Source organism: Eptatretus burgeri, chromosome 1 (assembly GCF_056783735.1).
Source record: "Eptatretus burgeri isolate ZD-2024b chromosome 1, Ebu_testis_v1, whole genome shotgun sequence".
Taxonomy (NCBI): Eukaryota; Metazoa; Chordata; class Myxini; order Myxiniformes; family Myxinidae; genus Eptatretus; species Eptatretus burgeri.
The window spans coordinates 105253295-105281182 of record NC_140961.1 but is presented as its reverse complement, the minus strand read 5'-3'; the positions used below and the strand labels follow the sequence as shown (position 1 = coordinate 105281182).

Sequence of the window (27888 nt, the reverse complement as noted above, 5' to 3'; positions counted from 1 at the left end):
GGCGTCAACATTTATAGCTGTGAGTGCGATAACTCATAAACTGTTTGCCATATCGATTTGAAATTTGGGTCACACATGTACCACTTGAAAAGGAAGACCCCTATTGATTTTGGGCATGGCCGGATCCAAGGTGGCCTACTGGTGCGGCCATCTTGAAAAAAATGTTTTTTCGCCATATCGATTTGAAATTTGGGTCACACGTACCACCTGAAAGGAAGAACCCTATTGATTTTGGGCGTGGCCGGATCCAAGATGGCCGACTGGGGCAGCCATCTTGAAAAAAATGTTTTTGTAATAAATGGAAAACCGCTTATTTGATTTCAATTATTTTTCAATGGCAGGGGATTCCCCATCTCTGATGGTATATTTATCTTCTGTTCTAGGCTTTCTCTTATCCGATCGCCTCATCTTGCCTCTCCCTTCAGTTGTCGCAATTCCACATCGTGTTCCCGTTTTTCCTCTTCTCGCTTTGTTTTTTCTCGTTTTTCCTTTTCCAGCTTTTTTTCCATTCTTCTAACAAGTTCTCCCTATCCCGGGAGTTACTAATTTGCTCTTCCTCTATTCTTTCGTTCAGTTCGCTCTTCTCTTGTTCCAACTCAAAGGTACTCCACTCTACTTTCCTTATTTCTCCCTGTAGTTCTTCGAACTGTCTTGACTTTTCCAACAATTCTTCCTTCCTTTGCTCCAGATATTTCTCTCCTCTTTTTATCTTCTGTTCTCGGCTTTCTCTTTTCTGATTGCCTGATCTTACCTCTTCCTTCAGATGTTTCAATTCCAAATCGTGTTCCCGTTTTTCCTTTTCTAGCTTTGTTTTCCATTCTTCCTCCAAGCTCTTCCTATCCCGGGAGTTACTAATTTGCTCCTCCTTTATTCTTTTGTTCAGTTCGCTGTTTTCATGTAATACAAAACCACTCTACTTTAATCGTTTCTCCATGTAGTTCCTCGACTGTGCTGGCTAAGTCCTCTTCCAGCCCCCGAATTCATTCCTGTGCATCGGCCTATTGTTGTGACTCCCCGTGCACATAATTTTCCTGAACCTCGTCTGTGTGCCGTTGTGCCTCGTCCAACTTGGGGACTATTGTCCGGAGAGAGGAAGGAAGAAGAAGAACCCCTCGGTCCACCACCAATGTACGAACAATGAACATGCCTCCTTAAACCTCCTGAAACACATGTAGCGTCCATTTACCGAGCAACCTGGCTAAAAATGCATTTAATGGGGGATCTGGGCTAATCCTATATTTAGTAACGCACTAAGGTCCAGGTCAGGTCAGGTTAGATCAGGTTAGATCTGTGTCAGATCAGATCTGTGACCTGCTACAGGTACCATGTAAACCTGTACTAACCTGTTCCATGGTCGGGTTGTCGGTGACTAAACCGTCTCACCCCCCCCACCAGGTTTTCTGGTGAGGAGGGTGTTTGCATATGGACACCCAGCAGGATTAAAAACAAAACCTGTCAAAGGACGGAGGAGCTCCTTGTGAGCCAACGGCCATCCATATCTAGTGCCCAACTGTGTCTGCGGACGTCCTCCTGCAGTTGGGTTACTTTTTATTAGGAGGTTGTTGGCAGGATTTGCACTCCGGCCACCGTAAAACCCTTCATTCCGCAAAACACGAAAACGCAAAAAAAATCTGAAAACCCACTCCGTGGGAGTACCTCCTGTGCAGCTTCCCTTCGCAGGGCAGCTCACCGGATGACAGGATTGGGGCAAAGCATTCGGGACCCCCAATCTTTGAAAGGACGGAAACCACGGGGTAACATCCCTGGGTCAGATTGCGGGAGAGTGTGTCGGAGTGCTGAGGTGTCGTCCACCAGACTGCGGTCTCCTTGGGTTAACCTGAGGCGGTCCCTTCGGGTGGTTGCCTGGAATATCCTATCCCGAAGAGAGGATGATCACCTGTCTGTTCTCATCTGAGCTCAAGCGTTTGGACATCGGTATTGCAGCACTCTCTGAGGCTTGGAGACCGGATTGCGGCGAGATAATGGTGGGTGGTTACACCTTCTATTGGTCTGGTCGCTCTGATGGTTACCATACTCAAGGAGTTGCTGCAGCTGTGTCCAATTAGCTGACCCCAATGATGATTGAGGTAACACTGGTCAATGAGCGTATTATGAGACTAATGATTCGTCACTCCTTAGGTGTCATTTCCCTGGTCTCTGTCTATGCTCCGACTGAGGCGAATGACCTCACCGTGAAGGACATGTTCTCCGCCACGCTCGAGTCTATGGTTGATCAGTGCCCCAGACGAGATACACTTCTAGTCTTGTGGGATTTCAATGCATTGACTGGAATGGATAGGGATGGGTATGAGACGTGTGTTGGTCCCCATGGGTCAGGAACTATGAACCAGAATAGCACTAAGTTCCTTGACTTTGCAAGAAGTCGTGGACTTAGGGTGGCCGGTTCATGGTTTCAGCGCCCACAAGCTCATCGCTGGACTTTGTATTCCAACGCTGGCGGTGTGGCAAAGGAGATTGACCATGTCCTCATTGACTGTCACTGGAGGATGATCCAGAACTGCAGGGTCTACCGGAGTGCTCAGTTCCTCAATACTGACCACAGGCTTGTTGTAGCAACTCTAAAGCTGCACCTTAAATCCTGGAGAATGGTACCATCCCAGCCTAGGCTGGATGTTGGCAAGCTCAAGGATGAGAGAGTAGCTGAGGAGTTTGCAAACAGGCTGAGTGGACATTTGGGGTGTCTGGGTGCTTTGGGGGGTCCTGAAGAGTTGTGGAGTGCCTTCAAGACCACCTTTCTTGATGTTGCCGGTGGATGTCTTGGAACTCACCGCAGGGCAAAGAAGAATTTTGTCTCTCAAGGGACACTGGATACCATTGACCAGAGACGCAGGGCCAGGCTGAATGGCAGAGCTGAGCTGTTCAGGGAGCTGAGGCGTAAAACTGTACGTGCACTGAGGGTGGACAAGGAGGCCTATGTGCGAGGAATCTGTGAGGGGTTAGAGCATCACCTGTGGACAGGTGATTCTCATCCCGCTTACAGGGGAATTCGCGCTTTGCGTTCTTCAAAGCCCATCCCTCGGAGCACTGCAGTTAGAGCAGAGAGTGGTAGGCTCTTGACAGAGGAGTCTGAAGTGAAGGCCCGCTTGGCCGGTTAATTTGAGCGGTTGTACCAGGCTGATCCCCCAGCTGTCCAGTTGGACGTCAAGGGTGTTACAATCCCTGTTGCTGACCCTCCAATCAACTGTGGTCCACCTTCGCTTGTGGAAACACGGGCTGCGGTGAACCGGTTGAAACGGGGTAAAGTTCCAGGGATCTGTGGCATCCATTCTGAACTTCTCAAGGCTGCTGGAAATGCTGCACTTGTGTCGTTGCATGCAGTTTTGTGCTTTGCCTGGAATACAGGCATCATCACAACTGATTGGAAGAGGGGCCTTGTTGTCCCTCTCTGGAAAGGGAAGGGTGATCGCCAAGACTGCAACAACTACCGATGGGTGATGCTGCTCTCAGTGCCGGGCAAGGTCTTTACTCGGATAATTATTGATAGGGTTCGCCACCATCTGCTTGAGCACCAGCGTCCAGAGCAGTCAGGCTTTACACCAAAGAGGTCAACGATTGACCGTATCCTTGCTCTTTGTGTCCTCACCGAACGCAGATGAGAGTTTCGGCAGGGGCTGCTTGCAGCCTATGTTGATCTCTGTAAAGTGTTTGATTCAGTGAATCGGGATGCCCTCTGGAGGATTCTTGGTCTTCGTGGGGTGCCACCAAAACTGATCGATCTGATGTCTGAACTCTACTCTGGTACTGAGTGCTGTGAAGTGTGGTAGTACCATCTATGACTTATTACCATTTGTTACTGGAGTTCGTCAGGGGTGTGTACTTGTTTATGTGCCCCCCACACTTTTCAGTACTTGAATGGACTGGATTTTAGGGAGGTTGTCGGAAAGATCAAGCTGCGGTGCATCGTTTGGGAATGTCAAGATCTCGGACCTTGATTTTGCAGATGATGCAGTCATCTTTGCGGAGACTTTGGATGTCCTTTTGGGGGCCCTCGAGGTGCTGAATGAGCAGTCGGAGCTGCTGGGATTACGGGTTTCTTGGGTCAAAACTAGGATCCAGGCTTTCAATGACATCTTGGATGCTGCTGTCTTGTCTGTGTCTGTTTGTGTTGAGGATGTTGAGGTCATGGAGAGATTCACTTTCCTTGGCAGTGATATTCATGTCTCTGCTTGCTGTGAGTCAAAGGTCAATAGATGTCTGGGTCGGGCCTAGGGAGTCATGGATTCACTGGATCATGGGGTGTGGCGCTGCCGCCACCTGTGCGGGAGGGTCAAAGTCCGTGTCTTCAGGTCCTTGGTGCTTCCAGTCTTGCTCTATGGATGCGAGACTTAGACTCTGACCAAGGATCTGAGACAGAGACTTAATTCCTTTGGTACCAGGTCTCTTCGGAGAATCCTTGGCTATCGCTGGTCAGATTTTGTGTCCAACGAGCGGTTTCTGAGAGACTCGGATGAGATTTGTTACCTGCATGGTCCATGAGCGTCAGTTGCGGCTGAATCGACATGTGGCTCGTTTTCCTGACGCTGATCCTGCTCATCAGATTCTCTCAGCGATGGAGTCTCGTGAGTGGAGGAGGCCAATGGGCCAACCATGTGCCTCGTGGTTACAGCAGGTTGACCAGCATCTCAAGGAGGTGGAGATGGGGATGGACCTGGCATCTGCTTGGGGGAAGGCCAGACGGAGGCCCCTGGAGTACCAGCGGAAAGTGGACGCAGCGACGCGCTGTTCTGGCACATGCTCCCATACCTGACCTGACCTGACCCAGGGCCATTTCCGCAGATATATATAGATATATATATATATATATATATATATATATATATATATATATATATATATATATATATATATATATATATATATATATATATATATATATATATATATATATATATATATATATATATATCTCTCACAAAGTTATGGATGAGTTGTTTCGATGACCAGAACAAGCCAAGTCGATTTTTATTTTTATTTTTTCAGGTCAGCAGATCTGGCTTATCGGTGGGATACAAAACGTAAAATGTTGAGCCTGGCTGAGATATGTGCTCTACCGTGTGCTGTTCTTGTTGCTTGTGTGTCAGCAATTGGTGGGTGCCCTCTATCGCAAATAGGTTAGAGCTATCTTATTGGACATCTGTGCATTTGATTTATTTTTGGCACCCCATGCTGATCTATGAAACTGTCAGTTAAAGGTATCCGAGACCAGCTATCAGATTTTAAGTGCGCATGGTGTGTCATTTTTTAGTGCAAGAAAAACCAGTATTCTTATTTTGCTCTTCCATAATAGTCCGAGTGTTGGCCAGAAAAGCGTGCATTAGGGTCCGCACAATGTTTCTCTGCATTTTTGTGATCACCAGACCATCTGAATGAATATTACGATTGATGCCACTCTGGCACCCTTGAGCATTTTTGTAGAAACCTATTAATATGCAAATTAGAGGTGGCCATTGCATCTTTTGGCTATGAAGGAGATGTTCCCCTATCTCTTCGCGGCTGAACATCACAGCTATGCTAGATATGGGTTCGACTATCTTCGATTGATGGAAAGGCTTCATGGAGACATTCTGGAAATGTTCTTAAAAGGAGATCACGTGATGCGGTACAAGAAAGGCCTATGGAACGGCATGTGGTCGGATATGTACATCGAGTCCACGTTCATGTGCTACAATCATGGCATACATGGAATCGTTGGCATTACACTGAAGCCTTCTACACTGAAGAAGTGGGCCTATAGCTGGGTGTGCTCTGGCTTTCAAAAGGAATTAGCCACTGTGGCTAATCCAGGTTTTGAATGATTAGCCACAGAAGAGAGGAAATAGCCACATATTTTATTCAAAAGCTTTTTTTTTTTTTTAGCAATATGAAATAATAAGTTACTTTTAAGGTGGATGTGTGAGTTTGATGGGTGAGGTTGGTTGGATGAGCGAGTTGGATTGTTTTGATTGGTTGGATGAGTGAGTTTTTACGTGTGAGATTGGTTGAATGAATGACCATCAGGGAGGTGGTGAGTGTGTGTGCGTGTGTGCGAGTGCGCGTGTGCGCGCGCGCGCCTATAGTGGGGGATGGGGGTGGTTGTGGACCAGGATTGGACCAACCTCAAACCAGTCAAACTCACTCATCCAACCAATCTCATCCAACCAATCTCACACATCAAACTCACACTTCCAACCAATGTCACCCATCAACTTCACTCATCGAATCAAACTCACTCATCCAAACAGACTCTCATCCAAACAAACATGTACTACAACTGATTGTGTCAAAACTCACCTGGCAACCACTGACCCAACGAAGCATGTAGCGCCGAGTAGCACCAAATCATTCCGGGAAAAAAAATTAAATTAAATTGAGACGAGAATCATGGGAATCGTGTGTAATTTCGGTCGATTATTTTTTTTTTTTTTTTTTTAAACTAGAAACTACTTTAAAACTACTAAAGTTAGTATATATAAGCTTGTACGAAATCACGCGTTATTCCCGTAATCAAAACATACAGAATGGCGGCCGTCTCAACGAAGGTTGAATTCTGTGCTAAAATCACCCAAAATTCGTCTAAAACTGGTAAAAAAAACAACAAACAAACACTAAAACATGGATTAGCCATAGTGGCTAATGGGTGGTTTAAAATATTAGCCACAGGTAAGGGGGATTCTCCCTGTGGCGACGTGGCGAGCGGCAGCGCACACCCTGTATAGTATGCACACGTTTAGTCAGATAGTCCACGATCTCACAGATATGACTGAGGGGCACATAGTCAAAGAGGTGACCATTCACAAGGAAGAGAAGCCATCATGCATACGATCTGATGCAGAGGACCGAGATAAGATAAGGAGAAAACTCCAGTCCTGTATTGACCCACTTGACCCAAACGAACATGCAGACAGAGCTGTCAACATTGCAACTGGCAGAAATGGACCGGAGAAGATGAACGCGCCAAGGGCAGTTGACATTGGCCGAGCACAAATGCATTCGTATGAGGAAAGCTGGCCAGCAGGATTCAACGCTCCCTTATCTTAACAAGTCATAACTATTGGCAGTGACATGGAGAGTCATGCGTGTGGGATCTACTGAGGTTTTTGATCTAAATCTCACCTACGCCAGGGTCATGGGACTCCAACAAAGTCGAAACATCAAACTGTGTGACGTCTTGGAGTACGAGCTTGTTCCTGTGCCAACATCAATGTTCGATGAAAAGGGGGAGATGAGAATAGCAAAGACAAAGTCGACATTGAAGAAGAATCTCCAAGTGGAAATCTCAACAAGACTGGCTCCACAACCTGAAGTCACCATCTTAGATGGTTGTGAAATCCTCTGGGTTATTCATTGGCCTAACAGGGGAACTGTGCAAGACTTTGTTGACAACTTCATGAGCTACATCATGGCAAAGGTGGACAAATCACATGTATCTCTGGTATTTGACAGATGTCATGATTTCAGCATCAAGAGTGGAACAAGATTAGCAAGAGCTGGGCAGCAAGCTAGCAGGCACCACAGGTTGAACCGCCAGACTCCAATGGCTCCACAGCTGGTGGTTCTGTCAGTAACTGAGAACAAAGTTCAGCTGATAGAACTGATTTGCCAAAATTTGATTGACATCAGTCAACAGAGAAAGCAGAGCCAACACAGGCTCGTCATTACGGGACAGGAGTCTACCCCAGTGGAAATACATCACGCAGCCCAAAGGTGTCACAATGATTTGAAGACGCTTGAGGAGGCAGATGTCATCATGATTCAGCAAGTCGCTAAAGTTGCCGAAGATTGCGCAAAATGCATCACAGTCATCTGTGATGATACTGATGTGTTCATCTTGCTTGTGTATCACTTTGCAGAACTTCATCTGCAATGCTGCGTAACAATGGAAGCAACATGTCCTGGCCGATCGTTGAACGACATTGGGGCCACTGCCAGAAAGCATGCCGTGATGACCTACTAGCTTTACATGCACTGACAGGTTGTGACACCGTTTCCCAGATGTATGGTCGGGGTAAACTGACTGGCAAGAAGACACTCGCAGCAGGCCATTTACTTCAAAAACTTGGGAATGTGGATGCATCTATTGACGATGTCATCGCCGAAGCCACTGTGTTCATGGCAGTTTGCTATGGTAGCAAGGAGAGAAGCAACATGTCTGATGTTCGCAAAGAGGAGTGGTCTATGAAGATGGTGAAACCAAATACCATCAAAGCACCAGACCTAAAGGCTCTGCCACCAACTACAGAGTCCTTTGAACAAAACGTGCGACGTGCTCATATCCAGACAGCAATATGGAAGTCAGCTGCTGAGCTGCAGCCACCACCTCTGGGTCCCACTCAGTACGGATGGAAACTTGATGAGGCATCAAGATCATTACTTCCAATTTTGCTGCCGCCCAACGTCACTCTTGCACCACCAGAGATCTTAGAGCTAATACTATGTGTTTGTTCCTCTGACAAGCAATGCTACACAGCTCAATGCCACTGCACAGCAGCCAAGTTACCATGCACAGTTTTCTGTACGTGCCATGGAGATGCTGGCTGCAGGAATGAGCGCACCCAGACGGCTGCTGCATTTGCCCTTGATGATGACTCTGACACTGAATGAGACACCAAACACAGAAGTAGCCTTCATAAGGTTTACAAACCTGATATATATATATATATATATATATATATATATATATATATATATATATATATATATATATATATATATATATATATATATATATATATATATATATATATATATATATATATATATATATATATATATATATATATATATATATATTGTTACGGCTGTGGAAATTCGCAGAACACCATATAGGTCCTCAGTTCAGTTATGCCGATAAGTCTGTGTTCAGTTAGATTTCCCCACTGTTGTTTTATGGGATTTTATTCGTGGCACCCGGGCTGTGATCTGCGAGTTAGCCGCTTTTCTTTCCTATCGTTATTTTTGACCAACCACCTTCTCCACTACGCCACAACGATCAACCACCTTCTCCACTACGCCACAACGACCAACCACCTTCTCCACTACGCCATAACGACCAACCACCTTCTCCACTACGCCATAACGACCAACCACCTTCTCCACTACGCCATAACGACCAACCACCTTCTCCACTACGCCATAACGACCAACCACCTTCTTCACAACGACCAACCACCTTCTCCACCACACCAGCCACCACATCAACCACCAACCACCTTCTCCACAACCACCTTCTCCACAACCACCTTCTCCACAACCGCCAACATCCCCACAGACAACGGACACCACCAGTGAATAACATCTCTGCTACCCAACGCGATGAATCCTCAACCAAGAAAGGAAACTCAAGCAGCAATAACAGAAGAAACAACACTTCTTGGAATTTCCCCCGCACGCTGGGAAGGGTGGGGGGAGGGGGGCAAAGCTCCGTGGTGATTAAAAAGGGCGCATTGAGATGCCAAAGAGAGAGGTGTGTCAGCCAGGAGTGTGGAGTTGTGGAGGTCTGGGAGCAGAGTCGAGCTACAGTCTGGGAGTGCAGTGGAGTCTGTCAGCCTCTTGTTGGTCGACACAGGCGCTGGTTGAGCGGAGAGGAGTCGCCAGCCGGATCGCAGTTGAAGGCACGGGCGGAGTACGGGCAGGGCCACCGAGGGTCACCGAACCAGGGCCCGGCGAGGCACCACGAGGGTGGAGGTAACCTGCAACGGTCTCGTGGAACTCCTTCGGTCCGCCAAGCTCCACAAAATAAAGGCCTACGGGCCCAGTCTGACCCCCTTGTATTTGAGGGGGTCTTTTCCTTGTTTATTTGTGTGAATGATGTCCCGCAAGTAGAACTGTGCAAGTGCTTGTGAATAATAATAATAGACGGTTGTAGTGCTTTGCCTTGTTCGTGTCTTGTCCTTTCCCGCCAAATTCATTGCATTACTGTACGTGTCATCGTTTTATAAATAAATGTCCTTGTGTGAATGTTAACCCGTTCGTTGTGTCCTCTTTCCCCATCAAACCGCCGTATTGCTTTCGGAATGGTAGCGGGCTCTTTAATAGCCGATAAAATAATTGGGTCCAGCGAGGTCTCGTGATAATACACCGCTCGGTTATCCCAGAATGGAACGAACCGCATAAGTGGTTCGTTTCCAAGCAGGCCTCGCTGAGGTGCGGTCTCTCGGTAGGCTGCCTGCGCGAATACTTGGGTATATCGATTAATTCGGCGATTGACCCTGTCGCGCGCGGGTAGAATATTGACTAGGTCGTGGTGTGCGCTTGGAGCACACCCGTGACTGGTTTTCAGCGTTGTTCCGGAAAGTCGCGACTGAATTGTCCGTCCGGTGGGCGAGACGGCCGCCATTGGCTAAAGTGGCTGCCCGCACGCCGGCGGGCGCGAATTCTTCACACTGGTGTCAAGGAGAGGGAAAACAAACTCTCCCGCCTCCAACAAAATTAACGGAACCGGATCAAGGGTGTGCGAGGCGACCCTCCGGTTCCATTAAAAAAACGAGCTTTTAAATTATTTCCGTTAAACAAGATGGCGGTTCAAGGCGAACGGGTGCAGGGTGGTTTAGGAATGTGTTTTGAGGTAGAATCCATGGCCCCGGACGGTTCTTTTTATAACCCCACCGCTAATTGCAATCAGTGGGGGCGCTCACCCTCATACACCGATCATGAACTTTGCCAGTAAACAAACTCGAAGTCGCAAAATAGCGGCGCTGCCGCACCTCAGCGCAACACGGAGCGGGCTGCTATTAATAGCACCACAAACGGCACGACACGAGGCGTGGGCTCCCAGCTACCGATTCAGACCACGTGGTCACGGCAGACGCCATGGCAGGCGTGGCAGGATGCCGTAGCATGCATTGACGGGCTTCGGAGACAAGTGTCGAAGTCCTTGCAGCGGTGGAGGAATGGTGACGACTGTATCGGGGAATTGCATTCGTTTTCCTTTGAATTGGACGAGGCACGGCGGCACGTAGACAGGGTTCATGAGGATTACGTACGAACAGAGTCGCAACGATGGGCCGATGTACAGGAAGAAAGGAGGGAGGAAGAACAAAGGCAAATAAAGCTAGAAGAGGAAAAAATGGAAACACAATTTGGAATTTAAAAAAGTGAAGGGAGAGTTAGAAGAAGGCAATCGGAAAAGAGCTTGCCTAGAAGAGACGATAAAAAGAGGAGAGAAATCTCTGGAGGAAGAATGGGAAAAAAAATCTGGAAAAGGAAAAAGGTGAACACGACTTGAAATTAAAAAAAAAAAGAAGGAAGAGGTAAGATCAGGCAAAAAGATAATAGAAATCCGAGAAGAGACGATAAAGAGAGGAGAGAAAAATCTGGAACAAGAGAAGAACGAACTGAACAAAAGAATAGAGGAAGAGCAAATTAGTAATTCCCGGGATAAAAAGAACTTGGAAGAACAATGGAGGGCAAAGTTGGAGGAGGAAAAACGGGAAAATGGTGGGGAATTGGAACAACTGAAGAAGGAGGTAAGAACAGGCAATCAGAAAAGAGAAAGCCTTGAAGAGAAGATAAAAACAGAACAGGGATGGCAGGAATTCCGTAAGAAATTGCAGGAAATGGTGCAAGAAGTAGAGAACAAATTGGAGAAGGAGGAACAAGAGAGACAGTGGAATAGAAAACAAAAAGAACACGAATTGGAAATTCACCAACTGAAGGAGATGAGCAAGAGAGTGGATGAAATGAGGAAGGAAGAATGTGAAAGAGGTGTGGAGATGAGGATGGAATTAGAAAAAAAAAAAGCTTCTGAGTTACTGAAACACCAAAACAAAGAAACGGGATTACAAAACGAGCTGAGGATGTTAATAGAGGAAAGAAAGACAATGGAGAATGAAACGCTAAGGAACCACACTGTGCAGATCGAACAGTTAGAAGCCAAAGCAAGGTTGGAGTGTGAGGAGGTGATAGAGGAATTAGAAAGAAAAGCTTCTGAGTTACAGAAACACCAAAGCAGAGAGAGAATTACAAAACGAACTGAGGATGTTAAGAGAGAAAAGAACGAGAACGGAGAATGAAACGTTAAGGAACCACACTGTGCAGATCGAACAGCTGGAAAAAAAGGCCAGATTAAAGAATGAGATGCAAGAAAGAGTAGTGAAAGAAGAAGGAATGAGACAGGAAAAGGAAATCAACCAATTGAAGGAAACAGCGAGATTGCAGAATGAGGAACAAGAGAGACAGTGGAATAAAAAGCAAAAAGAGAATGAATTTGAAACTGAACAACAAAAGGAAAAAGCAAGGTTGGAGTACGAGGAGATAGTGACAGAACAATGAATGAAACAGGAAAGGGAGATTAACCAATTGAGGGAAACTATGAGATTGGAGAATGAAGAACATGAGAGATGGTGGGATAGAAAACACAAAGAAAACGAGTTTGAAATTAACCGGCCCAAGGAGAGAGCAAAATTTGAATCCACAGAGATGGAAAAGCTCCGGAAAGATAACGAACAGCTAATGGGGCTCAGAGAGGAAGAACGACTCAAATGGGAAGGACAATGGAGCCAGGAAGAAATGGAAATAAAATGTATAGAGACGCGGGAGATAGACAAAGTAGAGGAGAGACTACACGATAAAGACGGGGTGAAAGACGAGCACACACATATGGAGGACAATGAGGGGGAGCTCGTGGAATGTGTTGTGATCCAGTGCAAGCAGCCGGATAGCCTCCTTCAGGGATGGAGGGAGACGCTATGCTCCCTTGAAGCTGATCACGACCAGGTGGGTCCGATCGAGCTTTGCGAGGTAGAGGGGGCGAGTTCTGTTGACGGGTGCACGCAAAGCTTGGGGGGTATGAAGGCCCCGGGAACCCTTGTGGTGACTCGATTCCCCATGTGAATGTCCCGGTGTGTGTGTTCACGAGTGTGGTGAAATGTGTGCTGAAACGCGCGCATAGCGTGGGTGAAAGGTTGTGTGGGAAAGAGACCGTGTGTGAGTAAAATGGTGTGCGAGGTTGCGAGTGAGCCGAATCTCGTGCCTCCCAGCACACCTTGTGTGTGCGAGTGTGCGAGTGAAAGGGCATGCGTGAGGGAACAGCCGTGTGTGAGATCGCTGCATGTGAGAGAGATGACGATCGGTATGCGGGAACACGCAACCGCGTGCCCGAATGAGAATGTCATTTCGAGGTGTGTGAGCATTGTGGCACGGGGGAGTTTGTTTGCGAGAGTGCGACGACGACGGAGCCTGACGGTGGACAAAGGCCGAGTAGCGGCCGTACCTATTTTGGGAACCGTGCCGGGTTTGGACGGCAGCGCGCGCGGGGTCCGTGCTGTGCTACACACGAGGCCGTCACGTGCGCGCCTTTGGGAGTGAAGCCCGTTCCGGAAACGCGCGCGGTGGAATAGCCGATCCCGCGGACGGACAGAAGGTAGGCTGGATATGGATTTGGACCGGATGGGTTCTCCAGGTGAGCGTGTTTGTGAAGCTCCGACGAGCAGAGCACATGTGTTCGCATGGGGAACCCCTCGAAACGCGAGGCTTGCTTAGGATGCGCAGGGTGATGTCATGGCTGCACGTCTGGTTGGAATCAGGCAGAAGGAAAATTCCTGCTGGTGGTACCGTCCAAGAGGGACGAGGTGCGCGAAGCGCGAACAGCTGCCATGACGTCACAGAGGAAAGAGCGCAGGTTGCGAGTTTCCGCGCTGGTGAACGCACAGAAAAAAAAATCAAGCCTCGCTTCGGGTGAACAGGATTCCCGGGCAAGGGGTGGAAGACCCCCCTGTCCGGGCACAGGATACAACTAGTTAGGGGGATGGGTCAGCTTAGTTAGACCGGCTTCATGGGGCAGGGATAAGTCCTCATGGGGCCTGTGGAATGGATTAGGTAGAGGGACTCAGTTTAGATGTAGGATGGAAAAGGGATTTTGAGGACATGGACAGACTGTGGATGTGTAGTGGGGACGTAGCTTAGCTACGTAATGTTAAATGGAACGTGCTATCGTGTAATGGATGACGGGGGAGCACGAGGTAGTTGAGGGTTTTAGATAGAAGAATGGCAGTGATCAGCGATGGAGTGAAATGAAATGGAAAATGTACTTGGTGAGTGAGTGAGGCCAGCGAGCCTGTGTGTATGGAGTGAATGTGGTATGCATGGTGCGATGAGTGATTGGAGGAGGAGTGATTCCCACCCAAGGGACCCCGGGGTCAGTGTAATGTGAGTTCGTGGGTTTGTCAAATTGACAAAATGGAGGTCGTTTTGCTGTTGGTGGGAACGTAGGCTCGAGACCCATTTGGAGGGGTGCAGTAGCCCTGTTGATGGGCTGGGAGCGTGGCTGCGAACGGTGAGTATCGCTTAGTGGGTACCCCTTGTACCGGGCTAGTCGGCTGCGGTAGGCCAAGAGTCCATGGGGGGCCGGGATAGTGTAGTGGGCATGGGTGGGCCTGGGTAGAATATTGACTATGCCGTGGTGTGCGCTTGGAGCACACCCGTGACTGGTTTTCAGCGTTGTTCCGGAAAGTCGCGACTGAATTGTCTGTCCGGTGGGCGAGACGGCCGCCATTGGCTAAAGCAGCTGCCTGCACGCCGGCGAGCGCAAATTTTTAACAATATGAACATTTGATTTACACAGGAATGTCTTCTTTTGTTCATGTTGTTCGCTGCTTTCATTGCATACTGTCGAATTGTTGAATCTGTATGAATAATAAAGTGATCTATATTCACAAAGACTGAAGTGTTTTTTTTTCTATCTATAGAATCTACATTTTCTATTGTCCCATCAATCATCCCATATAGGTTAAATTGTCCCATCAATTGTCTATCTACATTTTCAATAATGGCAACTGGTAATTTGCATATTAATGAGCTAAATTTAAATGTTATTAAATTTTAAGTGGGTTTGTCATGACCAGTGACCTTAAAAACATGGGTTTGGACACCTCAACCAGGATATTTGGATGCTTACTTCTGGAGATATTAAGAAAAATAGTAATTTCGACAATGGCCACCGTTAATTTGCATATTAATGGGTTTCTACAAAAATGCTCAAGGGTGCCAGAGTGGCATCAATCAGAATATTCATTCAGATTGTCTGGTGATCACAAAAATGCAGAAAAACATTGTGCGGATCCCAATGCAAGGTCATCTTGAAAAATGGTGTTTGACATCCAGACTATAAGGGCTTCCAGGCAAATCACCCAATTATTGTTTGTTTCCAGCTTTTGGACTTCCCTGTCAGTTATAACCTTCCTTGGGCAGATAAAATCTCCAAGTTTGTCTCCAAACAAATTGATATTGATAAAAGACATCACCTTTTAGTAATTTATTCTCACCTCTTTACAACTTTTCAAATCTCATTGCATGATTAATTGTGGGTATACGATGTTTGTCGACACTGGGACTTTTAATCTTGGAATAAATGAAAACGGACAGGGAAGTTGTTGAAATGTCGTCCTTTTCTCGAGCTATTTCCCTGCAATATGTACATGTCCCATCAACTTCGTTTACTATGCAGATAATCGTCAAGTGGTCCAAAGAGGATTAAAAATAAATCTATAAAGTGTGGAATATATGGAAGATTATTTGGAACTTCAGGTAGATTTTCATGTGAGGACGAGTGTCATACAGTGAAGTCCTGTAGCCATTGTCTACATAGTGCGCATCTTCCTTCATTGTGCATCTATTCATTTTCGTTGATGGTTTCCTCATCTTCAATAAATTACACTAATTGAACCGTTAAGCTCAAACACTCACCACTTGCTTTGCAGCTGGTTGCTGACCAATGAATTATTATTTTTCATGGTGGGTACCAACAGTATCCACTCCATCAGTTCACTTCGATTGTGACATTAAAAGGTGGATCCGTTTGTGACTATATTTAAGTAATCTGCATTGAGGCCCAAGTACAAGGATTGTTGCTCTGGCATTGCAAGCATGTCTGTCTGTGGCCTATGGTTTTACTGGCTCTCTTCAGACCTATTTCCTTATGCTTTTTCTCAACCTTCTAACCCTCACGTCAACTCGAGGATGCGTGTATTCTTCCAGTGACCCCATTCTGGTTAAATTTCTTAATTGCAGGCTGACTGTACACCTCCATTCTTATTGTCCTTCCTCTTCTCCCATTTATGGAACCACATTCCTGTGTCTGTTCTATCCTACTCTTCCCTCGAGGGCTTCAAGCAGGTGGTAACCTGCCATCTTGTGTTACCTACTATATTTATCCCCACCTCCCCCCCCCCACCTTACCCACCTGCCTACTACCAATTTATTTATTTATTTTTCCCCTCCATGACCCTTGTCTGTCCCATCACCCTACTTGCAGATTGGTGTTTCCTCATATTGGTCCCCAATTGGTTTCATTGGCTTGCACTGTCTCTCCGTCTGTCCGTTAGTCTCACCTGTGGTTTTTGGGCCTTTTTTTTAACCCCTACTTTTTTAATTTATTCAACTGCAACTTGGTACGTGACTTTATGATACGTTGTAGGACAATTTCGAGTTTCAGGGCATTTGGTAAATTTTTCAGATTTGTGCCCTTTTGGATTTGTATCACATCGGTAGGGGGGCACATATTGCAAAGCAATTCTCGCTTTTGATCCCCCCCCCCATTTGTTTGTTCCCCTGTGGCCCTCACTGTAAGATCACACCCTCCATCACTTTGCTCTTCCATTAGTCTCATTCTTGTGGTGGAAAAAAACAAAAAAAAACAGTCTCCCTCCTCTCATGTTCCAGGAGCTCTATTGCAATAGCTATGCAGTTGTCTTTCATTCGAACATCAGGTCTGTTGTTGTCCTTGCGCTGTCCTTTTTGAAATTAAAGTGAGAATTTGTTTTGACACTTCCTACAATGCCTTTTGATTTTGCCATTTGGTCAAATGATTCGGCAATTCTCCATTATCACATGTTCAATGCATTTAATGTAAGGAGTCCTCAATTATAAGTCGTCCCATTATTCTTTATTTATTTATTCCATTGTATCATTATTTATTAACTAACCCTTTTCCGGCACAAGTAATGAAAAATTGATATGTTCCAGAATGAAAATGTTTTTAAAAACTAGGAATAAAAAAACTCGCTCTGCTCTGTATTGTTACACCATCATCTTTGTTGATATTCAATGTGCGTGACCAGTTACATTTTATTCACTTTCGGTACTGTAATTATTTACCCCTTTATATGAGTGAAATGCTCAAGTAAGGTTAGTGCCTCTGTGAGTAAGAGTAGTCACCTTGTAGGCTAAATTAGATGTGTTGTGGCAGGAGAGTGGGCAGTGGATATAGCAGGCATCATTGGGATACCTGTGACGACTGGACAATCAGGGCAAACATAGACAAGGTGAGAGCCGCTGGGCAGTGTAATACTTCACTGGGTGCTTCTTGGAGTCTACACTCATAGTTTGGTGATTGAGAATATGGAACGTTTATTATCGGTCTGGATTGATGACCAAAACCAACATCATGCACTAATGAGTTTGCTTGTGATGCATGCTAAAACCTGTCATCTATTTGACGACCTGAAGGGTTAATGAAGGCAGGTCAACATGAAACATTGAATTTGAACAGAGGCTGGTTGGGTTATTTCTCCGAAATAAGCTCAGAGAGTGGGTCCTGGTGTCCGTCTGTACGTACGTTAACATTTGATGAAAACTTCTCACAAACTACCCGATCGATTATAATGAACCAGATTTTGTACAATGCATCATGACAGCAAGGTCTCATGGGGTTGTGCTCCCCATGTGGATGCATCCCCTATAATGATATGGAAGATTAAGAAGGAACCGAAAGCAGTAAAGAGCAAAGATGGAGTCATCAGGAAGAATCTGGATAGGATTCGGGTTTCTGCCGCTACTCCACAACCCTCAAACCCACCCAGGCGCAACCAAGTGAGCCTTACAGAAAAATTTCTGCAATAATTCACTTCTCCGAGAAATTGAAAAGGAAAGGGAACAAAAAAACAATAATTAGAATGAATGCAGAGAACTGTGGCTGATGTCTCTTCCTTTCAAAAATCACTCGGCATACAATATAAATGCACATTTACCTTTTTTTTTACAAAAAAATTCTCCTATTGTAATGGCCCCAATGATTCCCATCTTGTTGGGTCAGCTGAAGTTTTCCTCAAATCTTTTGTAAACCAGCTGGCCCTGCTTTATGGTTGATATAGGAAGATGGAATTTAACCAGGCTGCATGCACTAACTTGCCTACTAGTCACAAATGCCAGCATGGTATCTTTAAAGAGCAGGATTTGGGTCGCGAATGACCGCGTGATTCGAAGGTTGTAATCACATTAATAATTGTTGGGCAATTATTTTCTTGCATTTGAAACTCAAAATATGCTAAAATTAACTTTTAAGTCAAAACTTTTGTCAGTGATCGAAAAACAGACTGGAATTTACCGAAGATGCTATGACGTCACGTTCTCCGAAAACTTCGGGAACGTTCGGAAACAGCGTGTGAACAATGGCGAGATGCGAATCAGAGAGTGATTTCAGCGGCGATGAAATTGAGTGTTTTCATTCCGATATTGCCAAGGACGAGTCGGCGGATGATGGGAACTTATATTATGGAGTTTCTGGCCCTGAGCCATATACATTTGAACCACTTGCAAGTGCCAGAAAACGGCTTATTTTGTGTACAAGTGGCAGGACCGACTGCCCGGCAGTTTACACTGACAGATTCCACCAGACAGATTGGTTTGTAGATTTTCATTTTCTTGTTCGATGCATAAAATAATGTAAAGTTTTATTCGTCTGTGACTTGATATAATAATTTTTAACCCTCGAGTCACTCAAGAGTCAGAAATAGAATAAATCAATAATGGACCCAAATATATTATACACCGTAGCCTTGGCGTTGAAGTCTTTCTGACAGCTGAGCTTGTCCCCAGCGAAAGTGAACAGTTAGAACAAACCCCAACTTTCAAGAGATTGTTGTGGCATATAAATACCAAAACATGTTTAGCCTCATTGGGAAATATTCTACCAAATTTAGAAAAAAAAGTGGAAAATTGATCAATTTTTTACAATTGAAATGAAATAGCCCAATTTGCTGATGCTGTTAAAAAATAATTTAATCAACAATAAGTTAGTTGATTTGTTGGGAAATTTTATCATGCTTGTGTTTTTCAGAAAGTTTATTTATGTGTTTTTTCCTTGTACTCTTTAAGAATACATTTCAAGGTTTTTCTCACTTAAACTCAACAATTGATTCTGTGACAGAGCAGTATCTGGAGAACTTGTCAACCAACAACTCATATTCAGAGTGGTGATCAGATGTGTTTATGCCTTCGTAATCCTCGGCTGTGAAATGGTCACCACAAATGACAAGTCTATCCAAAGCAGCGTTTCTCAACCTTTTTACCCTTGTGGAATCCTTGAAATACTTTTCATGTCTCAGGGAACCCCTGCATAAAAATTATTATATACCATTATTAATATCTAGCTCTTTTATATTTTTATCGTAGTTCACGTGGTAAATATAATATATTTTTTTCGGATACCTGGTTTAAGGAAAAAAATGACCCCCTTTTTGTCAAATTTATTGGCAATGAAAAAAAAAAAACACTGCTCGTTTGAGACCTCAGACCGAGGTTTTAATTCACAAAAAAAATTTTTTTGTTTGTTTGTTTGTTTGAAAACGTCATTTTTGAAAGTGTTTGTCAACCCCGAGTCTGTTTGACAATTAAAAAACACTCCTCATGTAACTTGATCAACAAAACTTAAACAAATAAAGGTAAACAGAAGAACTAACCTAGAGAGAGAGAGAGAGAGAGAGAGAGAGAGAGAGAGAGAGAGAGAGAGAGAGAGAGAGAGAGAGAGAGAGAGAGAGAGAGAGAGAGAGAGAGAGAGAGAGAGAGAGAGAGAGAGAGAGAGAGAGAGAGAGAGAGAGAGAGAGAGAGAGAGAGAGAGAGAGAGAGAGAGAGAGAGAGAGAGAGAGAGAGAGAGAGAGAGAGAGAGAGAGAGAGAGAGAGAGAGAGAGAGAGAGAGAGAGAGAGAGAGAGAGACAGAGAGACAGAGAGACAGAGAGACAGAGAGACAGAGAGACAGAGAGACAGAGAGACAGAGAGACAGAGAGACAGAGAGACAGAGAGACAGAGAGACAGAGAGACAGAGAGACAGAGAGACAGAGAGACAGAGAGACAGAGACCGCGCGAGGAAGCACAGAGAAGATAGATGGACACCGTGCATGCGTCCCGTACTTGATTCAGTCACTCATGATACACGAATCCGCCGCGTGCAGGACGTCCACTAACCAGTGAGGGCGGTTTCACACTGGCACCATATAGACATCGTTAAATACATTCCCAATGGTTGTTATAATTGTAAATAATACAAGAGGTTGAATCCTCTATTATAATAACCAAGTAGTTTCCAACAATATGCCGTATGTGTATTGTAAAATTACGAATATTAAATCAAACAAAAACTACTCAAAAATGCATTGGCCTATTTATTACTGTTTCTCGCGGAACCCCGAGCAACCTCTTGCGGAACCCAAGGGTTCCAGGGAACCCCGGTTGAGAAACACTGATCTAAAGGATCCTCTTTACCCGTTTTCTTTGGGGGGAAAATTCACCCATTTTGTTTGTGCAAATCCTATCCACTGCCGGCGAATGTTTGATTCCTTCGGGAATCGGTGTGAGTGATTACCCGTTTTCCAGCCATTTTCACAAAACATGACGACACGTATGAGGCATGATGTACAAATATCCAAATAAATTTGTTCTACAATAATTCAAAATAAAAAAAAGATAATATAGACAGTTGCAAGCTCAAAAAAGTGAAAGAATGGCCTGCTGAACTGGACACTTCTTCAATGAGCGAGTGAGCCTCCGCTTTGTTTTGGAGAACGTGACGTCACCATCCATATATGGCACGCGGCTGTTTTTTTCAACAGTCTCGAGAAATAACAACTTCGGAGTTAAATTTCATTAATTTTTCCCAATAGTTAGGCAACCAAAATAGTTCGCATCAAACTATTTAATGCACATGTTATCATATTGATAAATTTTCAGAACATGTTTGGTGACCCGCAACCTGCTCTTTAATGTCCACCAACTAACGTTACATGGGACTCCAAGCTTGATATCTATCTGAGCATCGGTGCATTTTGCCTTGTCGACAAAGCACCAATCCAACAGTTTATATTTGGGAATCGAACCCAGACGATTTGGCTCGAAGGTAATTTTGCGCTTTGCACCATCCTGTCGGGTAACTGTTTTTTTATTTTTAAAAAATATTTATTTATTTATGTATTTGTATAGTCAGCAATTAAAATGTCCATGTTTAACTTGGGCTGCCCTCTGTTATCCTCATCATGAAAATTGAAACAACTTTGTTTGCCAAAAGAACATAGTGCCTGGGTCTCATGGTCTGTTGCAGGCCTTTGTTACTCAATTCCTCCCATTGGTGTTCAAGATCATCACATCCTTTCCCTGCATCGGTCTCAATTCACTTTAATTTGGTCATACATATGTAACATCTCGGTGAATTTCCTATGGTCGCCTTTGTCGTTTGTTACCAATCATCTCTCACCTAATCAAGGTTATTCCTTCCAATTATGGGTGAGATGTGATTGGCTGAGGGTGGTATACAACATTGGGCTTCTCATGTATGTGCTTCTTGTAAATGTCTGCAGCTGTTGAGGAACCCAGGTAGGGTTTGAAACAGCAAAGAGCTTACCTTATGTAGCTTTTATTGGTTGCTTTATGCAACTTTCTTTGGCTGGAAGAGCATGGGGTTAACTGATTGAAATCCTAGCCATTGAGGTGAGAGCTAATTGGTTATTCCCCCTAACTACAAGTGAGACCTAATTGGGTCTTGTTACTGCACATGTATATAGTCCGATCACCTTTGATTTTCTCTTTCACAAAATACTGACAGCATTTTGATGGAATTCTCCAAGATATTTCCCACCAAAACATTCCAAGGTTGGTTCATTCTTTGCAATGTGACATAGGAGGCTAACCAATGGAATGCTGCATTTGCCTTGCTATCAGTGACCTCCATAAAACCAAATTGAAGTAAAGCTGAAGAGTACTAGAGCCCTGTCAAACTATTTGCTGTTTTGTTCCAGATGAAGACTTTCTGGATTCGGCTGCACCTGCAAGTAAGCGGGCGCGGCAAGCCGCACGTGACGAGGCTGCATGGGAAAGGGGTAAGCGGACGCGAGAACGGCAGGAGACTCGTAAGGAGAGGAAAGCGACAAATTCAGTGAAGAAGGGACAGGATGCATCAGAGGCAAAGAAAAAGGAGAGGTAAGGGTGTGCTTCATTGACTTAGCTCTATGGATTTGTCCACCTCCAGTCCTCCATGATGGAATTGACCAAATATCTGTGATTCAAGTCCCATCCCCTCCTACCCCCCCCCCCCCCATTTGTCTTATTCCTGTATCAGGGACCTTTACAGCTAAGTTATATGTAATATGTGCATTGACTGAGGAAGTGTGATTGTTGATCTTAGAGCAGAATAGAGTAAGGAATATTGTGAGGACTTGATGGTGCAAAAGCACATAACAGGAAGACACTGAGCTTTATCGAAGAGAAACATGAATTGTTTAGTCAAGGGCTGCAGGCTAGTGTGGTGCAGTGAGCTGTGGAGCCCTGCAAAGTGTTGGGACTGCCTGAAAAGGCAGCGCTGCCACCTGGCAGTGTGTGACCAATGACAGGGTCCTGTCATGCATGAGGTTGGGCCCTGAGAATGGGAGAGTGTATTGAGCAGCCTCTGAGCAGTTGAGCCACAGTGAGAGCCTGAGATGAATGTAAGCAGTCGGGTCCGCTTGTGCTTTGTCTCCTGGCCTCCATCTCCTCATTGCCATTACTCCTCTCGTCTTCAGTCCCCTTAGACAACACCACTCTGCACTGATCATGGTGGACCCAATACCAGCTTGTGCCTACTTTAAGTCATTACCTGCTCATTTGTTCTCATGTGATTCTGGTATTTTGGTACCATAGCTGGGGTTAGCTTCTATAGTTTCTGTAGTAGCTTTGTATTACAAGTACGTGTCACCCCTTGGTTTTTTTTGTTGTTGTTGGTTTGTTTTTGGCCACCAGATCTATCTGTGATTTATTTAGTTTTGTCTTCCCACCCTTCTTCTGTAATCAACTATTTTATTTATAACTTGCAAAGTACCCACCCACTGGGTGTGTGGAGTTTGTGCATTACTTGCTGAAAAGTATCGTCTCTGTTTTGCAAGAAGACTGTAGATGTTTGTGTGGTGTACGCCGAAAAGGTTCTTGATGGTCTTAAGTGAACGTTTCCAATAGTTGTTGGGGTTTAAAGGGTCTAATCTCGAGACTCTGGAGGATATAAATGTCTAAAGTTGCAAAAAAGGTCGAAGTGGTCAAGGGTCCAACGCTGTCTAACATGTCTGAAGGATGCAAAGGAATCTAGAGTCGAAGTGTCTTCAGATTCTCAGGGTCTAATAGAGTTTGTGTTCTATAGGGTCTTAAGGATTTTAAGGGTCTTGGGGATTTTAGGGTTCTTGGGGTCTGTAACAGATTCAGGGTCGAAGGGTTTAATGGGGTCTGAAGGATGTACAGTCGTGGTCAAAAATATTGGCAACTTTTCACTTTTTTCAAATGACTTGATTTTCTATAAAAATAAGTTTGTTGATGAAGGTATTTGATCTCCACAATTCTTTATTTCACTGTGAATATAACAAAGCCTTTGTTTTTGATTCGGAACTTAATATATCCTTTCAAATCAGAAAATAAAAAGAAATGACATTGACAAAATTATTGACGCCCTCGACTTATTATTTGGTACCACAACCTTTGGACAAAATAACTGCAGCCACGCACTTTCTATTGCCATGAATGAGCTTCCTACACCTCTCCATTGGCAGCTTGACCCACTCTTCTTATGCAAACTGCTCCAGTTCTCCCAGATTTGAAGGGTGCCTTCTCCCAACTGCTGGTTTCAGATCTCCCCACAGGTGTTCAATGGGATTTTTATCTGGACTCATTTACTGTAAACGTAGAGATTATGGCTTTTCCAAAAAGCTCTAATTTGGTCTCATCTGTCCACAGGACATTCTCCCAGAAGGATTTTGGCTTATTCAGGTTTTTTTTCGCAAACTCCAGTCAGGCTTCCTTAAGTCTCTCTCAGCAGTGGCGTCATCCTGGTTCTCCTACCATATAGCCCCCTTTCATTGAGTTGGTGACGGGTGGTGCAAGTTCAAACTGTCATGCCTTGTGTCTGAAGAACAGCTTGAATCTGTTTGGCAGTTGATCGACGTGCTTTCTCCACCATTTGAACAATCCTTCGCTCCATTCTTTGATTAAAGTTTTTTTTTTCTTGCGGCCACGTCCAGGGAGGAAACTGTCGTGCCTTGTGTCTGAAGAACAGCTTGAATCTGTTTGGCAGTTGATCGACGTGCTTTCTCCACCATTTGAACAATCCTTCGCTCCAATCTTTGATTTAACTTTTTTTTCTTGCGGCCACGTCCAGGGAGGTTGGCTACAGTGCCATGGGCCTTAAACTTCCTGATAGCATTGCATGTGGTGGATACAGGAACATCAAGGTCTCTGGAGATGGACTTGAAGCCTTGAAATTGTCCGTGCTTCACAACAATCTTGTGTCTGACCTGCTCAGACAATTCTCTGGTTTTCTTTCTTTTCTCCATGATCACCGCCGTACACACCGTAACACAAAACAGCAGAATCGCTCCTTTTCTCTGTTCAAATTTGTTGAATGAGTGATTTTTATATTGCAGACACCTGCAATTCACTACAGGTGAGTTCAGTTCCAAACTAAAGGAGAATCACCTGCTTCAAATCTAATTCTAACATCTTCTATAAGGTGCCAATAATATTGTCCGGCCTATTTTAGGATTTCTTTGTGGAATATGCTCAGATGTAGTTTTTTTTTTTTCCCCAACCTTTTTTTTTTCGTTTTTCTCCACTGCAAACCAAAGAAAAAAAATATTTCTATATATATATATATGTATATGTATATATATATATGTATATGTATATATATATGTATATGTATATGTGTATATGTATATATGTATATATATGTATATATATGTATATATGTATATGTATATATATATGTATATGTATATGTGTATATGTATATATGTATATATATGTATATATATGTATATATGTATATATATATATATATATATATATATATACCAAAAGATTTCTTAACTTCAACAATTTTCTGGAAGAAATGGTGTATTATTTGAAAAAAGTGCAAGGGTGCCGATATTTTTGGCCACGACAGTTAATGTCGAAGGGGATCTCAACGGTCTAAAAGGTTCTATAGGTTTAAAAGGTACGTTACGATAGTACTTGAGATGGTCATGGTGCGATTGGCGTTCAAATGGTACGTAATGAAACGACATATGGCCATGTGGTTCATCCAGGATTTACTCACGGCTTCACAGACAGGTTTTCATATTTTTATGCAGTATACAGTACTGTACTTCGAAGAACGTTTTCTTACATTCTCGCATGCCAAATGTAGCTTGCATTTCAGCGATTCTTCGGGCAAATGACATGATTAATGAATGCAGTGTAAAGTTTGAAGATCGTTTGGTCATTTCCGAGTGTCAGACCCTCGGCATGACGGTTAACATTGGTCGATGCAACAATATACAGTGCCTATAGAAAATCTACGCCCCTTTTCAAAATTCTCACCTTAAACCCTGAAAACCCTGAAATTAAATATGGTTGCCTTAGACCCTGAAATTAAATAACATTACATCAGACTTTCCACCTTTTACTTGCACATTGTAACCCACAACTTCCAAGTGGAAAAACAAATTCTACAAATTTCAGAAAATTCATTAAAAATGCAAAACTCCAATATCTTTGTTAGATATGTGTCCACCCCTCCTCCCCCCTTATAATAGCAATTGTAAATTCGCTCGGGTGTAACCAAACGCCTTCAAAAATCACACACCAAGTTAATTGGCCTCCAACTGTTAAATTGTAGTGATTCTGATTATTTCTGAAAAACATCAGCTGTTACTCTAGCTTTTCTCTCCTGTGTAGTGCATTCCATAGCAAAGACTTAACCATGAGCACAAAGGAGCTTTCAAAAAACCTTGAGGATTAAGTTGTAGAAAGACATAGATCAGGGGATGGGTGTAAAAATATTTGAAAGGCCTTGAATATCCCTTGGAGCACAGTCAAGACGATCATCAAGAAGTGTAAGGCGTATTGTACCACCAATACCCTGTGTAGATCAGGCTGTCTCTCCAAACTGGATGACCAAGCAGGGAAGAGACTTCAGAGAGGCCACAAGAGGCCATTGGCAACTTTGAAAGAAGTACATGCCTTTACGGCAATGACTGGTCACTGTGTGCACGTGACAACAATATCCCAAGCACTTAACGAGTCTGGCTTGTACGGTGGGGTGGCAAGAAGGAAGCAATTACTCAAAAAAGCCCACCTTGAGTCTCGTTTGAGGAACGCTAAAATACACTGGAGATTATGAAGCCATGTGGCAAAAAGTTTTGTGTTGTGATGAAACTGAGATTGAACTTTTTGGCCTAAATGCAAAATGTTATGTTTGGCGCAAACCAAACAGATCACATCACCCAAAGAGCACCATCCCGATTGTGAAGCATAGTGGGGGCAGCAACATATTATGGGGATGTTTCTCATCAGCAGGGACTGGGGCACTTACTTGTCAGGCAAGAAGGGAAAATGGATGGAGCAAAAAAAAAAAGAATTCAACTTTATAACAAGCTCAAATTAGCCAAGATCCTCGTCCTCTTAATGATGACGTCATAAAAACAACTATGACGTCATTGTGATGTATCAGGTTTGTGATAAATTATAATTTATAATTATCTGTGCTAATGCCCGGCTTGATTCCCGCAAACAAAATTCGAACAGCTTGCCTAGTTTCGGAGGTAATGGTGTTGGCGATTTCCATTAGCGGCGATATTATGACGTAAACTTTTTTTCTAGGAAGAATTTCCAAAATCTGAGATGGTTACTGCCTGTGTGTGGGCTTTCTGCATATACATGGCAAGTTTCACGAAGATCCGATGAAAACTCTGGGTTGTGAAACAAAAAATGTCAAAAAATAGGAATGACGTCATAAAAATTGATATTATGTCATAGTGATGCATCATATGTGCGGTTATTCATCTCTGCTCATGCCCTGTTCAATTCCCACAAACATAATTCAAAAAGCTTGCCTAGTTTCAGAGATAATTTTTTAGGTGATTTCCATTAGCGGAGATATTTTGATGTCATAACTTTTTTTTTCTTGGAATTTTCAAAATCGGAGATGGTTACTGTCTGCGCAGGATATTTTTACATATATATGCCAAGTTTCAGGAAGTTTCGATGAAAACTGTAGACTGTGAAACAAAAAAGTCCACAAGAAGATTAAGAACAACAACGTGAGTAAAACTTAGAGATCCTCCACGAGGATCTAAAAACCTTCTGCTCCCAGAAAGAAAGCTGAAATTGGGATGGAAGTTCACCTTTCAGCATGACAATGACCCAAAGTACACAGCTAATGCTACAATGGAGTGAATAAGGAGCAAAAAGACAAATATCCTTGAGTTGCCCAGTCAGAGCCCTGACCGAGATCCAATCAAAAATCTGTGGCATGACTTGATAATCACGATCCATCAACACTTCCCAAGCAGCTTGACTGAGCTTGAACAGTTTTGTCAAGCAGAATGGGTAAATATTGCCAATCAAGGTGTGCAAAGTTGTTGGAGACCTATCCCAACAGACACAGCTGTAATTGCTGTCAAAGGTGATTTCATCAAGTATTAAGTTGGTGGGGGAAGGGGGGGTTGGGGGAGGGGTGGACACTTATCTAACAATGATATTGTAGTTTTGTATTTTTAATTAATTTTCTGAAATTTGTCGAATTTGTTTTTCGCTTGGAAGTTGTGGGTTACGATGTGTAAATAAAGGTGGAAAATGTCTGATTTAATGGAATTTGCATCCAGGCTTCAAGGAAACAAAAGGTGAAAAATT

The 27888-nt window shown here is 44.0% G+C and overlaps 1 protein-coding gene across 4 annotated transcripts in view; it reads left to right on the top strand.

Annotated features, from left to right (window-relative positions):
• LOC147035116 (uncharacterized) overlaps positions 1–27888 on the top strand; it is a 106455-nt gene that overhangs the window by 14862 nt on the left and 63705 nt on the right. For all 4 annotated transcript variants that reach the window (XM_085893758.1, XM_085893752.1, XM_085893753.1 and 1 more), the window contains exon 3: positions 21999–22179. In XM_085893758.1, coding sequence (XP_085749884.1) covers positions 21999–22179 — 181 coding nt within the window. The remainder of the gene's footprint in view (positions 1–21998; positions 22180–27888) is intronic.